Genomic DNA, 15,698 nt, shown 5'->3' with positions numbered 1-15,698 from the left:
GACCTCATGTTCTCTGGTTAACTTGGGCTAACATTAGTGTAAATCTCTCTGTAAAGATGTAGTGGGGGCCCCGGGGGACCCAGCCTCGCCCATGTAATCCTGGCTGAGACCATGGTCACTAACCGAGGATGCAGAAAGACACAGCACCCTTGCAGAATTCATTTCTGGGGTGGGGGGGCATGTTCCATTTCAAGGAGTCTGATCGTCTTTTGTTGGTTGCAAACATTCTCGCTTTGGCCCTGTATCTGTGTTGAGCCAACTTGGTTTTGTAAACTTGACTGTCAACGTGCCTGACAACCACCAGCCCCCACCGGAGGAAAATATGCAGCCTCCTGCCATATTTTGTGAGGTGGATGTGCTTGGCCTCACCGGATTTCTCTGTGTTCCACACGTGGGCATGTGTGTCCGGCCCGCGGGCACACATGGTGACCCCGTCCGCGGTGCTGTTTGTCTCACCTTGTTCTCTGTGCTCCCACTGCAGTTCATGCAAACAAAAGGGATATCATCTTTCTTTTGGATGGATCGCTCAACGTTGGAAAGACCAACTTCCCGTACGTGCGGGACTTTGTCATGAACGTAGTGAACAGCCTCGATGTCGGAAGCGACAGCGTCCGAGTCGGTTTAGTGCAATTTAGTGACACTCCGGTCACGGAGTTCTCCCTAGACACATACCAGACCAAGCCAGAGCTGCTCGCTCACGTGAGGCAGCTGCAGCTCCAGGGGGGCTCGGGCCTGAACACCGGCGCCGCCCTAGGCTATGTCCACGCGACCCACTTCACCGAGGCCGGCGGCAGCAGGATCCGCGAACACGTGCCGCAGCTGCTGCTCCTGCTCACGGCCGGCCCGGCCGACGACGCGTACCTGCAGGCGGCCAACGCCCTGGCGCGCGCCGGCGTCCTGACCTTTTGCGTGGGCGCCGGCCGGGCCGACAAGGCCGAGCTCGAGCAGATCGCTTTTAACCCGAGCCTGGTGTACCTCATGGATGATTTCAGCTCCCTGCCAGCTTTGCCCCAGCAGCTGATTCAGCCCCTAACCACGTATGTTAGCGGAGGTGTGGAGGAAGTTCCGCTCGGCCAGCCAGGTAACGCTCTCCGGCGGCTCGGGGCGCCCTCTCCCACAGCCCTCCTGCAAACTGACACCTCTTTGCCGAGCAGGTGGTCCCGTCTGAACTCAAGAGTGTGGTAACGAGCCATAGGAATAGAGTGGGCTCCCTGCGGTGGAAGGAGTTTGAATGGGGGCTTGAGACCCTGTACCGGCAAGCGTAGGTCCTCTGTCTCCAGGGCGTCTGTTCATGCAAGTTTAGGAAGCCCAGCTTACGCTCTGCCCGTGTTGCCTCACCCTTCGTTCAGAAGCTGGGCTGACTTCTTTTCTGGCCCTGATGCCTGTGAAGAGTCTGGAGTGCAAATCCCAATGGTAATGGGAGAAAGAGAGAGAGAGAGACAGTGAGAGAGAGAGAGAGAGAGAGGGAGAGACTCCCTTTCGTGCCTGAGTATGTGTTGGGAGCATTTCCAAAATTGAAATTAGTTTCTTGAGATGATTTTTTTTTTAATGTTCCAAATCTGCTGTCTCTAAAAAATTACTTGTCATAAACCCAGCAAAGGCTGTGTCATCACATGATGGTGAAATGGTTTCCAGAGGAAACCTGGGTGCTGATGATTGCACATGAATGTGGTGGCAAGATGCGGACACACAGGAGCCACCGGCTTGCTGACGCCCTACTGATGGGTAGCCAGGCTGAGCCAACTGAATCCTAATCGGAATAGTTCCAAGAACCCTTTGAGCCGAAAGTAATGTTCACATGATGTGTTGTAGCCCCCCATGGGCTCATCTGTGTTTCCTGTTGTCCAATCATGGCAGATTGAAAGTCACTGACATAGAGCCGGACCCACAGATTGATAATGGACACTATTTTGGGTTCTAACCCATAATGTCAAATTTAATGAAAAGGAAATCCAGTTAGAGCGTCTGTCACACGCTTATGTGTCGACTCAATTATACTTGGGTGGTTAACCCATTTCAGCCTTTGTCACTAGAGACAGATCAGTTCTTTAAGCAAAAGGACACTAAGGATCATATTTTCAATAGTTTTGTTTATAACCATTCGAAAATGCTGTTCTCCTGGAGTGAGTGCCACCTGATGCGAGAGCAGAACCCTCTGGGCTTTTCTTTGGGTTGCTCTGTGAAAGAAGTGTGATGCTGGGCTGAGCAGACCAGGCTAGGAGCTGTAGTCCTGTGCAAAGATGCAGCACTCTGGAGGGGGCGCTGGAGCGGCAGCTGGTGTGGGTTTTCTCTTCCCTTGCCGGTGCAGTGATCGCCAGATGCACTTCCTGAACCCCATTACCCACGGCTGGCGGTGCTGGGCTGAGCACCTGCTGTGATCTCGTCCCTCACTCTGTCCTCACCCACTTTCATTGCAGAGAGCAAGCGGGACATTCTGTTCCTCTTTGACGGCTCGGCCAACCTCGTGGGCCAGTTCCCCGCCGTCCGCGACTTCCTCTACAAGATCATCGACGAGCTGAATGTGAAACCAGAGGGGACTCGGATCGCGGTGGCTCAGTACAGCGATGACGTCCGGGTGGAGTCCCGTTTTGATGAGCACCAGAATAAGCCCGAAATCCTGAATCTCGTGAAGAGGATGAAGATCAAGACGGGCAAAGCCCTCAACCTGGGCTATGCCCTGGACTACGCGCAGAGGTACATCTTTGTGAAGTCCGCCGGAAGCCGGATCGAGGACGGAGTGCTGCAGTTCCTGGTGCTGCTGGTGGCGGGAAGGTCGTCGGACCGCGTGGACGGGCCGGCACTCAACCTGAAACAGAGCGGGGTGGTGCCTTTCATCCTCCAGGCCAAGAACGCAGACCCGGCCGAGCTGGAGCTCATCGTGCCTTCCCCCGCCTTCATCCTGGTTGCCGAGTCGCTTCCCAAGGTTGGAGACCTCCAACCACAGATCGTGAACCTCTTGAAATCGGTGCAAACTGGGGCGCCAACACCAGGTAAGGCAGAGAACTTCTGGTTGCTTCTGCAGCCCTGTTCTCTTGTGCGGAGTCAACTGTAGGGTGCTGGCTTCAGGTCCTCAGGGAGAAGCCCTCCTCGGATTTCCAAGAAAGATAGGGGATTTCTGTAGAAACAATGGAATATGACTTGTCTTTCCCCAAGTTGACCCTCTAACTGCTCTTTGGGGCAAAGCAGGAGAATCAGCGTGAATATTTTTAAAGACATTAGAGTATTTCACCATAAAATAACATTATAAACGTTTAGATAGATCAGTGGTTAAAAATCCCTTTTTTTTGAAAAAAAAAAAGCTCTATTTTTACAATATGCGCGATAAAAGTCTTACAACCTGGTTACATTAGCGCTAAAGCTGTATTTATCTTCATATCCCCCAGTATCTGATTTTAAGTGGGTATCACTGTGCTATAATTCATTCTCTACCTTCATTAAAAACATAAAGTGTGAAGGGAGGCAGGCCCGTCCCCATTACAAACACTGCATTAAAATTTTCAATCAGTCATCTTCGCGGCCATGAGTTCGTGTTCAACCGCTTTCCCCGTGGTGACAAAAATGCAGTAAAAAGAGTAATTTCGCATATAATCCCTTTGATTAAAACCCAGAGAAACTAGAGCTTCTGCGTTGACTATTGGGTACGTTCACTGTTGGCTTTGGGTTGTAAACTGGACATCTGGGTTACATTTTCACCCGGTGACCCACTGTGACTTGCAGCAAATCATTTGAGACCTCCCAGCTGTAAAAAGCGAACGGTTATGTGGACTCAGCCTGTGTCTCTCCAGCCCCCACCCCAATGTTTCTTCTTGAGTACAGCTTTGAAAGTCAACAATACTGCTCAAACTCTGAAAAGTGCTAAAATAAAAGGGCGATCTCCATGTATAGATGCCTTAGTTCCCCATGGCTGTGTTAACAACTTGGAATTCATTTAGTGGTTTAAAACAAAATGAATTAACTACCTTGTTTTAGAGGTCAGAAATCCCAACCAGTTTTACTGGGCTTAAAATCAGGGTGTCTGCAGGCTTGCCTTCCTTCCGGAGTTCCTCGCAGATTCTCGATTTCCTTGCCCCTTCCAGTTTCTAGGCGCCACCCGCATCCCTTGGTCCTCAGCCCCTTCCTCCGTCTTCTAAGCCAGCAACACAGTGTCTTCTTTCTTCTCTGACCTCCATATCCATCCTTATATCTTCTCCCTCCGGCTGGAATCCTCTGATCTCCCTTTTCTAAGGACACATGACTGAGTCTCCTGGATCCACCGGGATGCTCCAGGATCATCATCCCCTTAATCCTTAATTTAATCACTCCTGCAGATTCCCTCCCAGGAATTAGGAACTTGATATCGGGGGCCACTATCCCACCCACCACCACTGGTATGAAGTTGTCCCTCCTCTGTTCTGTGCGAGTCACGGAGGCCGCCTTCCTTCTAGTTTCAGGTGAAAAGGATGTGGTGTTTCTGATTGACGGCTCTGACGGTGTCCAGAGTGGCTTCCCTCTGCTGAAAGACTTTGTCCAGAGAGTTGTGGAGAGCCTGGACGTGGGTCCGGACCGGGTGCGCGTGGCTGTGGTGCAGTACAGTGACCGGACCAGGCCCGAGTTCTACCTGAACTCGTACATGGACAAGCAGAGCGTGGTCAGCGCCATCCGCAGGCTGACCCTCCTGGGAGGGCCCACCCCCAACACCGGGGCCTCCCTGGCCTTCGTGCTGAGGAACATCCTGATTGGCTCTGCGGGAAGCAGGATCGCAGAAGGCGTGCCGCAGCTCCTGATCGTCCTCACGGCCGACAGGTCGGGCGATGACGTGCGGGGCCCCTCGGTGATGGCAAAGAGGGGAGGGGCGGTGCCCATCGGCATCGGCATTGGGAACGCCGACATCACCGAGATGCAGACCATCTCCTTCATCCCGGACTTTGCCGTGGCTATTCCCACCTTCCGGCAGCTGGGGACCGTGCAGCAGGTCATCTCGGACAGAGTGACCCAGCTCAGCCGTGAAGAGCTGAGCAGGCTGCAGGCATCTTTGCTGTCCACACTGAGCCCAGGTGAGGAGTGGGTTCCTGACCTCTCTGTTCCTTGAAATCCCTGGGGCTCCTTGTTTGGACCATGGGTTACAAAGCATTCTCAGTTCTGTTTCCGTAACCATGTGGCGTGAGAACTAGAGTCATGTGATGAGTTAGGAACCACGTGGCCTTGGTGGCCAGAAGGGGCAGAGGCTTGGGGAGATGCTAAGGTTTATGTTTTGGGCCAAATTAAAGTCTCAAGGAGGGGCCTATGCTTGGCTTACAGTTCAGACCTCTAACTTGGCAGAAAGGCTTCTGCTGAGGTACAGAAGGGAGGGGCCGTCTGACTGATGCCTCCAGTTCAGTGTGGGCCCCAGGCTGCCCTGGTCGGTCCAGCCGGCAGTGTCCTGTGATCGGGGGGGGGGGGGGGGCGGAGCTGGACCACAGGCGCACCAACTGTCGAGCCGGGGCACAGTCTCTGGAATATTGGCATTTCCAGGGCCCGAGGGCAAAGATGGCTGTCGAATTTGCTTGATGTGAAGAATTCAGTGTCGCAGCAGGCAGGGAGCCCACCCGGCTCCCTTGACCGTGGCTGGTTCTGTCTCCTCCTTCCAGTGATCCTTTCCTAGGCCTGATGCAATGAGCGAGGAAATGCTGGGCCCCTGGCTGCTGAGAGGGAAGGGGGCTCAGATCTATCCATCCGTCCAAAAACACCCACCGAGAGCTTGCCCTCCCAGGGCACGCGGTTGGGCAGGGCTCCTGTGTGGTTCACCTTCTATAGAACCCCATCCGCATCGAGCACCAGGACACGGGGAGGGGAGGGGGAAATGCTGCTGGGGGAGGGTGGGGAAGAGCAAGTGAGAGAAAAGTCAGAAGCAGGACCTGGTGCCCTTTGGGTGAGTGAGGGAGGGGTCGGCTGCTCCTCGCTGGTGTCCAGGCAGGGTGCCCACGCCCCACCAGACTCCCATGGAGTGTCCTAAAGAGCTCGTGATCAAATACATTTGGGAAAACAACGGGATAAATAAAGTGAGGGTTTTTTCTTGGTGGGGGGTTGGTTTTGCTCAGACTGATGTGTTTTGTGTATCTCTGATACCGTGAGCGAACACAGCATCTCCAAAACCTGTCTGGCTGCAGGAGTCCTTGCTCAGGGTGCACGTGGAGGCCCCGGTGTTCCCGGGAGACGCCGTGGGCCTTCGGAAGTGCTGTGTGTGTGCAGTTCCTTTACTTTAGGCACGAGCACATGTTTCCCCTGGTCCGTCTGCTCTCCTGCTCTTCAAAATGACTATTTTCCTCCTTCTCCTCCTGCTTGATGCCTCTCTCCCTCTGCTGACTCTGAGCCGGTAATCTTGATTCTCATTTCACTGAGAAAATAAAAGGCAACTGGAAGATAACTTCCAGAAGCGCCACTCGGTCCCTCCTGGCATCGGTGTCCCCGTCTCAGCTTCCCTCCTGTTCCTGGGGTGAACCGTCTCCTTCCCCGGCAGCCTCTCCTTTCCCCTCTGCAGCTCTCCTCTCTCCCGCATCCTCAGTTCTCTGATGGGCTGGATGACTCTCCGTGATACAAGCACAGTGCCTTTTCTCCTCTTTTAAAAACTCCCTCGATGCCCTGCTCACCCCCAGGCGCCCCCCAGTCTCCTCTTTAAGGCGCTGTCTTTACTGCCTGCAACTCCCTCTGGACCCGCCCTAGCCTGCTCACTCTCCCTGCTTCCCAGAAAGCACTCCGGTCAAGGTCCATCTGGCACACCCTAGCGGTCAGTTTTCAGGCCCTGTCTCGCTTGATCTGAGTGTCGTCTGTCACAGCTGAGAGTCCCTCCTTCCCAAAACACCAGCCCCGCTTGGTCTCAACGTGGCTCTAGTTTCTTCCGCCTGTGGAGTTACCCTTCCTTACCCTCTGCTGGTTCCTCCTCTTCTCTCTGATCTGTAATCACTGAAATTCCCGGGCCTCTCCTGGGACTGGTGTTTTAACTGAACACCACAGTCTGAATCAGGAAGCCGTACCCATCAGGTTGTGAGTCTGTGACTAACTGTGATTCTGTGACTAAGAATTGGGTGCCAGTGAAGGTGGCGCTTATGATCACGGTGGGTTCACAGGTGTCGGTGGCAAGAGGGATGTGGTCTTTCTCATCGACGGATCCCAGAGCGCTGGCCCTGAGTTCCAGTACATCCGTACCCTCATCGAGAGGCTGGTTGACTATCTGGATGTGGGCTTCGACACGACCCGGGTGGCGGTCATCCAGTTCAGCGAGGACCCCAGGGTGGAGTTCCTGCTGAACGCCCACTCCAGCAAGGACGAGGTGCAGAACGCGGTGAGGCGGCTGCGGCCCAAAGGCGGGCGGCAGATCAACGTTGGGGGTGCCTTGGAGTACGTGTCAAGGAATATCTTCAAGAGGCCGCTGGGGAGTCGGATTGAAGAGGGCGTCCCTCAGTTCCTGGTCCTCATTTCCTCTGGGAAGTCTGACGACGAAGTCGACGACTCGGCAGTAGAACTCAAGCAGTTTGGCGTGGCACCAGTTACGATCGGAAGGAACGCAGACCCGGAGGAGCTGGTGAAGATCTCCCTGAGCCCCGAGTACGTGTTCTCAGTGAGCACCTTCCGGGAGCTGCCCAGCCTGGAGCAGAAACTGCTGACCCCCATCACCACCCTAACCTCGGAGCAGATTCAGCAGATCCTGGCCACCACCCGCTTCCCTCCTCCAGGTAAGACCAGGCGTTTGTTCTTCTTCGTTGTCTTTCCTGAACATAAAAAATCACGGGTTCAAAGTCCATGCTACTCAAAAGTACAGTCGAAGTAAATGGCCACCTGTGATTGAACCTGTGGGTCTACAGCTGGACGCAGGGAGGAGGATGCACACGGTGGGCAGCCACGGGCATCTCAGCCAGAGGTTGTTAGAAAAGGCTCAGCACAGGATTTGGACTCATCATAGGTGATTTTGCGGAAGGCTTGAGGAAACGGGACTTTGCCCTGAGTGCGTGCCATTAAGAAGGGCGAGTCATCCTGTGAGTGAGATCTTACCGCATCTCACGGCTAAAGCCGTAATGGGTAAAGGAGCGGTGGCCACTGATGACCCAGGGCGGAGGTGTTCTGTTATTTTTGTCTTCTTTTGGTCAGTGTTCAGATACGATTACAGTGTGACTTTCTCTGATGTCAGTGTTCTGTGAAGTCTGTGGTGCTCCACGAGGGAGCCCATGGCCTGGACATGAGGTGCCGGGCCAGCTTTTCTCCTTCTCAGCATAAATGGTTCAACTCCATTTGCTTAGCTTTTACTGTGCTGTGTTTCCACTATAAGCAGCCAGTGATTTCTGAGGCAAAAGATGGGTTGAATTTGTCGAGAGGCAACATATGAGTTGAATAAATGGCAATCCAAGATGTACCTAGAATTCAAATCAATGGGTTCATCTTTCCCAGGACTTTTGATTAATTTTATAATTTAAAATGGACTCGTGTGGAGAGAACAGGGGAAATAATAGTGAAAATGAAATCTGTGTAAACGCTAGAGATACATGAAGAAAAAGGAACACTGTGAGCCAGACAGCGGGGCGGCGTGGCACATGGGCGACAGCTGGGATGCTCTGGGCTGTCACTGGCTAAGCGGTGGCCTTGGACAAAGAGACAGCCTTTGTCCTCAGCCACCTTTCTCTTCTTGCACAACGAAGATGTTGGTCCGGGTGATCTCAGTCCCTTCTGGTGGTAACAGCTCATGATTCAAAGATGATGGTCATCCAAGATTCATGTCTACACGCTGCTTACTTTTTTGAAATTAGTTGTAACCCAGACCACAAAGCCGAAACTGAAATAAACTCAGAAAGAGAAAGTTTTGGGAAACTTCAGATATTTCAAGAAGCAGAAATTGTTTTGGTACAAAAGGCCCAATTGGTTATGATTGATTCAAAAAAAACCCCAAGAGATAAACACACGCACATTGGCTTATAATTTTAATGTGAATTAATGCTGTGATGGAGTATAACGCAAAGTTAGGAAATGCAGCTGGTTGCGCGCTGGTCTGGTACTGAGTTTGTCTCTTTCCTTCATCCGCAGCGGTGGAGAACGATGCTTCAGACATCATCTTCCTCATCGATAGCTCTGATAGCGTCAGGCCAGATGGCATTGCACACATCCGAGACTTTGTTAGCAGGATCGTGCGAAGACTCAACATTGGCCCCAATAAAGTGAGGATTGGGGTGGTGCAGTTCAGCAATGACGTCTTCCCGGAGTTCTACCTGAAGACCTATAAGTCCCAGGCCAGTGTGCTCGACGCCATACGTCGCCTGAGGTTCAAAGGGGGGTCCCCGCTGAACACCGGCAAAGCTCTGGAATTCGTGGCAAGGAATTTCTTTGTCAAGTCTGCTGGGAGCCGGATAGAAGATGGGGTGCCCCAACACCTGGTTCTGTTTCTGGGTGGAAAGTCCCAGGATGACATTTCCAGATTCTCCCAGGTGATGAGATCCTCAGGGATTGTGAGCTTAGGAGTTGGAGACCGGAACATCGACAGAGCGGAGCTGCAGGCCATCACCAACGACCCCAGGCTGGTCTTCACCGTGAGGGAGTTCAGAGAGCTCCCCAACATTGAAGAAAGGGTCTTGAACTCCTTTGGACCCTCTGGGGTCACTCCTGCACCTCCGGGAGTGGACACGTTCCCTCCCTCACGGCCAGGTATGACCTGTGACTACAGGGTGTGACACCAACTTTTTAAATTGAAAAAAGCAATTAGCATTCCTTTAATCTTCTTCTCTCGGGGTGTCACTGCAGATAATAGTAGACATTAAACACTGGAAAAATAATTTAGTTGAGATTGTAGAATGAACAGAAGGAAACACAGCTCAGAGGCATACGGTCATGGATCCTTCCATGAGGCTTCCATGAGTTTCCATGAAGCTAATTGTAGCCCCATTGAAAGGTTCCATAAAAATGCATTGAGGGTCAAATCACAGACTCATTGGCTCTCAGAATAAAATGGCATCTGTGAAGCTGTTCAGTCCATGCCCCTCCAAACATGACTGGGAAATCAGCCTCTGTCCGGGGGTGGGGTGCCTCCCACGGTCCAGGCAAGCCTCCTCCCTGGGATTGGTGTGGTCAGGAAGCACCTCCCTGGGGGAAGCAAGAGCTGTTCCCCTGTAGCGTGTGCCTCATGCTCCTGGGTCTGACCGCCGGGGCTGCCAAAAGCAGATGGAGCCCCTCCACCAACCCACGTCTTCCTTAGCGCCTCCTCCAGGCGAAGGCCATGCAGACACCTGGAGTTAATGATGAGGCTGGTCTTCCCTGGGGCAGCTGTATTCCGCTTCGCTCCTTCACGTCCTCCTTCCCTGCTGGGTGAGGAACGTCTCATTTCTCCGGATTCCCTTTCTCTCTACCGCAGTCTTGATCCTTTGGTTAGGATTAGTACCTGATCTCCAAGGGCCGTAGATTTTCAGCTGACTCCAGCCGACCTCTCGCCATGCTGGTCAGCAGTTCTCCACAGGTGCAATGCGCCTGCTTCCCACTCTCCAGTCTGTTTCTCCCGGCCCTTCCTTGCCCTGCCTCTAGCACTCCTCCCCTGATTCCCGTGAGATGCTACCATTTATTTCTTTTATTAAATTTTTTTTTTTTTATTTGGAGGTCCTGGGAATTGAACCCAGGACCTCGCACATGCTAATACCACTGAGCTGTACCCCCAGCCCTCCATCATTTCTTTTTGACCAGGGGGAAAGCTTTAGCGGCATTTTCTAAAACATCATGGATGACGCAATCTGGACATAACACCATCTGCACAGTTCCACTGATTCTCCTTTTGGCTTAGATGACTTGCCATTTATCTTCCTGTTTTTGGCGTGATGTTTTGAGGCCTGTGATTTTGGGAGCTATAGAGGCAGGGAATACAGCAGAAGTGCTCTCTGTGAACAAGCTACAGGGCTGCCTCATTCCACTCATTTTACATTTCCCATTTTTTTCCTGAATGTGGGAACCAAATTTCTCTCTTTTCCATTGCTCTCATTTTCAGAGAAAAAGAAAGCAGACATCGTGTTCCTGTTGGATGGTTCCATCAATTTCCGGAGGGACAGTTTCCAGGAAGTGCTCCGTTTTGTGTCTGAAATTGTGGACACAGTTTATGAAGGGGGTGACTCCATCCAAGTGGGGCTGGTCCAGTACAACTCTGACCCCACCGACGAGTTCTTCCTGAAAGACTTTTCCACCAAGCAGCAGATTATCGACGCCATCAACAAAGTGGTCTACAAAGGGGGGAGGCATGCAAACACCAAGGTGGGCCTGGAGCACCTGCGGGTGAATCACTTTGTGCCGGAGGCGGGCAGCCGCGTGGACCAGAGGGTCCCGCAGATTGCCTTTGTGATCACGGGAGGCAAGTCGGTGGAGGATGCGCAGGAGGCCAGCCTGGCCCTCACCCAGAGAGGCGTCAAGGTGTTTGCAGTGGGCGTGAGGAACATCGACTCAGAGGAGGTGGGGAAGATAGCCTCCAACAGCGCGACGGCATTCCGCGTGGGGAACGTCCAGGAGCTGTCGGAGCTGAGCGAGCAAGTTTTGGAAACTCTGCATGACGCCATGCATGAGACCCTGTGTCCAGGTGTCACTGATGTGTCCAAAGGTAAGCCCCTCGAGGCGTGTATTTTCACCCCTGTCCTGTCCATGTTGGCGTTGTCTGGTTCCTAGACCCCCAGCGCTGGCCTCAGGGCTCCTTAGCACCCAATGCTTCAGGCATTTACTTACGTCCACGTGGGTTGGGTCCTGGTTGTCACCTACCATTGTTAGGGGCTGTGCTTCCGGGATGAGAGTGGACATGTGTCTTTCCTTGTTCTCACCAGATTTACATTCCCCCCTTATTCTTTAATCCCCAGAATTATTCAGACTCACTCATCCCTGTTTCTCTTTATAGGTTCATTAGATCGATTATTTTAGATCAGAGTGTTTGAGTTCTCAAGTGTGTTTAATTAAAGCACAAACTTGGGATGCATTTAAACACTGACTATGCACCATGCCAAAGCTGGTTAACGTCACCAAAGCAATCACGCTAAAATGGCCAATAATTTTGGCTCCTAAGGGTCAGCACCAGTGCTCCAGGGGGAAAGAGAGGCAGATCTAGTCGCTTCTCGGAGCTCATACGCAGAAGATCTCGTGTTGCCCTTGAGCGTGGTGTCCTGGTCCGCGTCCGGGGCTGTGCCTGTACGTTGAATGAGTCTCGGCAGCTGGACTGAGGGCTCACCGCCTGCTTTTCCCTTGACAGTCTGTAATCTGGATGTGATCCTGGGCTTTGATGGTTCAAGCGATCAGAATGTATTCGTGGCTCAGAAGGGCCTTGAGTCCAAGGTGGACACCGTCTTGAATAGAATCAGCCAGATGCAGAGGATCAGCTGCAGCGGCAACCAGATGCCCACGGTGCGGGTGTCGGTGGTGGCCAACTCGCCCTCGGGCCCCGTGGAGGCCTTTGACTTCGCTGAGTACCAGCCGGAGCTGTTTGAGAAGTTCCGGAACATGCGCAACCAGCACCCCTACGTCCTCACTGCCGACACGCTGAGGCTCTACCAGAACAAGTTCCGGCAGGCGTCGCCCGACGGCGTGAAGGTGAGCTGGGCGGCGCCTGTTCCCGCTGCCTGGGCCGCCAGGGGCTTCCCGCCCGCGGGACCGCCTTCAAGTCCGGGAGCCCCTCCCCCAACCCGTCTTGTCTAGATGTTCTTCTCATTTGATGGGGGTGGGAGTGCCTGGATGTAAAAGTCCTTTACGGCAGCTGATCATCCTGTCCTGGAACGTGATGCCTTCCTCGTTTTACTAAAGCCCTGAACAGAAATCTTGGAAATCAGTACTTAAGCTTGGATGAGTTGCATTTGTGATTAATCCATGTTTAATCCTAGTCTTGCCCGTTAAATACGTTATGTTCTCTACTTTTACATATTTGTCTCTCTCTTCCTCTGTATTTGTGTACACACACACACACACACACAGTCGGTTCACTGGGGCTGCCATGACAATGTACCACGGCACAGGCTGGGTGGCTTAAAAGCGGAAATGTATTCCCTCACGGTCCTGGAGGCTGGAAGTCCGGGATCAGAGAATCGGCAGGGTTGGTTTTTCCTTCTAGCGTTTTCTGGGAGAACCGAGCCCCAGGCAGACGCAGTTCTGACGGATCTGTGGGGGCGCGTGCGCTCCACCACCTCCTGTCCCACCGTCCTGACGCCCCCCCCAGGGTTGTTTTTCCCTTTGTCTCTACGCAGCTTGTAGACGGTGTCTCCTCCCTCTGTCTCCACATGGTTTTCCCTCTGTGTGTGTCTGTGTCCTAATAACCTCTTTTTTTTTTGCTATTTTTTTTATTGAACTAATCACCTTTTCTGAGAAGGATGTCAGTCACGTTGGATGAGGCCCACTCTAATGGCCTCATTTAACTTAATTCCCTCTTTAAAAGCCCTATTGCCAAACACAAAATTCCTCCAACACAGGAATTGCGGAGGGACACAGCTCAGCCCGTCACACACACACACACACACACACACACAGACGAGTTCTAGGAGCTACACCCCCGGATGAGAGAATGAGGGCGACTTTTCATTTCCATTGTTGTTTGTGCTCTTTAATAAGCCGAGCGCTGCGATAAACCCATTTATTTCATACCTCATTTATTGCACGGTATCAAGGAACTCTGAACCGAGGGTGACTGTTTCTCAACCTCGGTCCTCAGTTTCTGCAGTTGTAAGAAGAAGAACTGAGTCATTTTCCTCTGACTCTTCTTTTATCTTCAGGTGATCATTCATTTTACCGATGGGGTGGATGGAGACATGGCTGATTTACAAAAAGCATCTGAGGAACTCCGACAGGAAGGTATGTTCTGGGCTTTCTAAGAGGGAGAGGTAGACCTGGGTGAGGCAGGCGCACTGCTGGGCTGGAGAGGAGCAACTCCACTGATGGACCGTCTGGGGGAGTGGCTTCTCTTGGAGGACAGGTCCTCCCAGCACCCTGACCCTCTGTCGCCTGCCTGGGGCGACGGGATAGAGCCAACAAGGACCCCTTACTTACGAGACAGCTCTATCACCTGGTCCCGGCCCGGGCCCCCTGGGGCCTCAGGCTCATTCACGACACGGTAGAGCATCTAGAAGGCTTGGTGCTTTTGCAAAAGAACATGAAGTTTTGATTCATTTGGTTGCGCCATATAAACTAGGAATTAACTTTCTAGCAAAAACTATTGCTGCATTTTCAGTTAGCAGCTATCACAGCTCAAAAATACTACACTGTTAAGATACACTTTAATACGGAATGATGAAGGCATGCTGTCCAAATGCAGGGTGACTGGATAAGCGAGGAAGCCCGTTACCAGATGTGCTAGTTGACTGTTCGTTTGCTTTGGAATTCGGTAGCACTGACTGTCAAAAAGTGAGCGCCAACACCAGAGGTTTAAGAAGAATTTACGGAAGTGTAACTTATCACAGGAACGTTCTGATTATTACCTTGCTTTTCCGGAGCAGAGGAGCTGAGACTGCTAGTGCCTGGTTTTGGAGATGCGGGATTTCGGTTCTTCCCGCAGCCTACCCGGGTTATGCAGAACCAGAGTTTGAGGACTTATGCATGAATAGACTTCACGGTGTCATTTCCTGTGGTTACATTGATCAGCTTACTTACAGATGTATCCGAAACTATTGCTCCGAGGAGTCCAAAGTTCCTGTGTTCCAACTCTTGAAAGAGTTGAAAGTTAACCAGTATGATTAAACGTGTTTCGTTTCATGGCGAAATTTTATACTGATGCTTTCTTTGAAAATAAAGAGTCAGGAGGAAAGAATGCTGGGGCCCTTGAATGCCTAGGCGAGCCTTGTAAGTGTGCCTGTCCCCACAGGCGTCCGAGCTCTGATCTTGGTGGGCCTGGAGCGCGTGGCCAACTTGGAGCAGCTGATGCAGCTGGAGTTCGGGCGGGGATTCACATACAACCGGCCCCTGAGGCTGAACTTGCTGGACTTGGATTACGAACTGGCGGAGCAGCTTGTGAGTGTGTTACGTGTCTGCACACTGACGGGTTGAGGTACCTCCGTTCTTGGCATCTCAAGATGACGACGCCAGTCATCAGGGACCTCTGGGCGGCCATTTAGCTCATTTAATTGACTTGGGAGCTGCTTTGCTGCCATAACATGGATGGATCCTGCAAACGGAGATCTCAGAGAACCGGGGGTTTGGGGGGCTGGGAAACGGGTCTCCAGGCGGCCGACGCTGCGGCGGAGAGTTCCTCTGCTCCCTTTCATGAGGTTTCTTTTCATCTGTAAGATGCAGAGAAGGCATAACGTTGAGATTGACCCTCTCCCCTCCCCAAACGGGAAACAGTGAAAACAAGAATATGCAGGGAAGGAGAGACCATTTCTGGGTGGAAATGTGCTTCTGTGGCCTTCTGTTCTAGTCCTCTTGGAGCCCATGAAGGCGCCCCGGGAGGCTTGCAAATCCTCATGAGTTCAGCCTCTCAGTGGGTGGGGTTAACTCCAAGGCTTGGGGCTCGGGCTGGAATTGGGTTTTTTTTTTTTAATTGAGTGGAAGCAGGTTGAGAATTGACAAACCTGGGACATGGGAGAAAATGAAAACTCTAGGAAATTCACTGCAAGAAAATGCATTGAGCACCATGACTTCAGCCAGTGGAAGTGTCTTTCGGGTGTGCGCTTTCCTGCACGGGGTCAGGGCGGGAAGGCAGCATCCGGGGTGTCAGACGGGCGTCAGAGGCGCTGATGCCTGGAGGGGTGGCGCTTGTGGCGAAGAGG

At 52.4% G+C, this 15,698-nt stretch overlaps 1 protein-coding gene across 9 annotated transcripts in view; it reads left to right on the top strand.

Annotated features, from left to right (window-relative positions):
- COL6A3 (collagen type VI alpha 3 chain) overlaps window positions 1-15,698 on the top strand; it is an 82,156-nt gene that overhangs the window by 30,964 nt on the left and 35,494 nt on the right. For 7 of the 9 annotated variants that reach the window (XM_032480570.1, XM_032480574.1, XM_032480576.1 and 4 more), the window contains 9 exons: window positions 482-1,081; window positions 2,418-2,990; window positions 4,425-5,033; window positions 7,083-7,688; window positions 9,028-9,642; window positions 10,967-11,566; window positions 12,203-12,540; window positions 13,710-13,788; window positions 14,795-14,940. In XM_032480570.1, the coding sequence (XP_032336461.1) occupies window positions 482-1,081; window positions 2,418-2,990; window positions 4,425-5,033; window positions 7,083-7,688; window positions 9,028-9,642; window positions 10,967-11,566; window positions 12,203-12,540; window positions 13,710-13,788; window positions 14,795-14,940 (4,166 nt within the window). The remainder of the gene's footprint in view (window positions 1-481; window positions 1,082-2,417; window positions 2,991-4,424; window positions 5,034-7,082; window positions 7,689-9,027; window positions 9,643-10,966; window positions 11,567-12,202; window positions 12,541-13,709; window positions 13,789-14,794; window positions 14,941-15,698) is intronic. The other 2 variants (XM_032480572.1, XM_032480577.1) reach the window with 1 other exon arrangement.

Source organism: Camelus ferus, chromosome 5 (genome assembly GCF_009834535.1).
Source record: "Camelus ferus isolate YT-003-E chromosome 5, BCGSAC_Cfer_1.0, whole genome shotgun sequence".
Classification (NCBI taxonomy): Eukaryota; Metazoa; Chordata; class Mammalia; order Artiodactyla; family Camelidae; genus Camelus; species Camelus ferus.
This window is presented reverse-complemented; position numbering and strand designations above follow the sequence as displayed.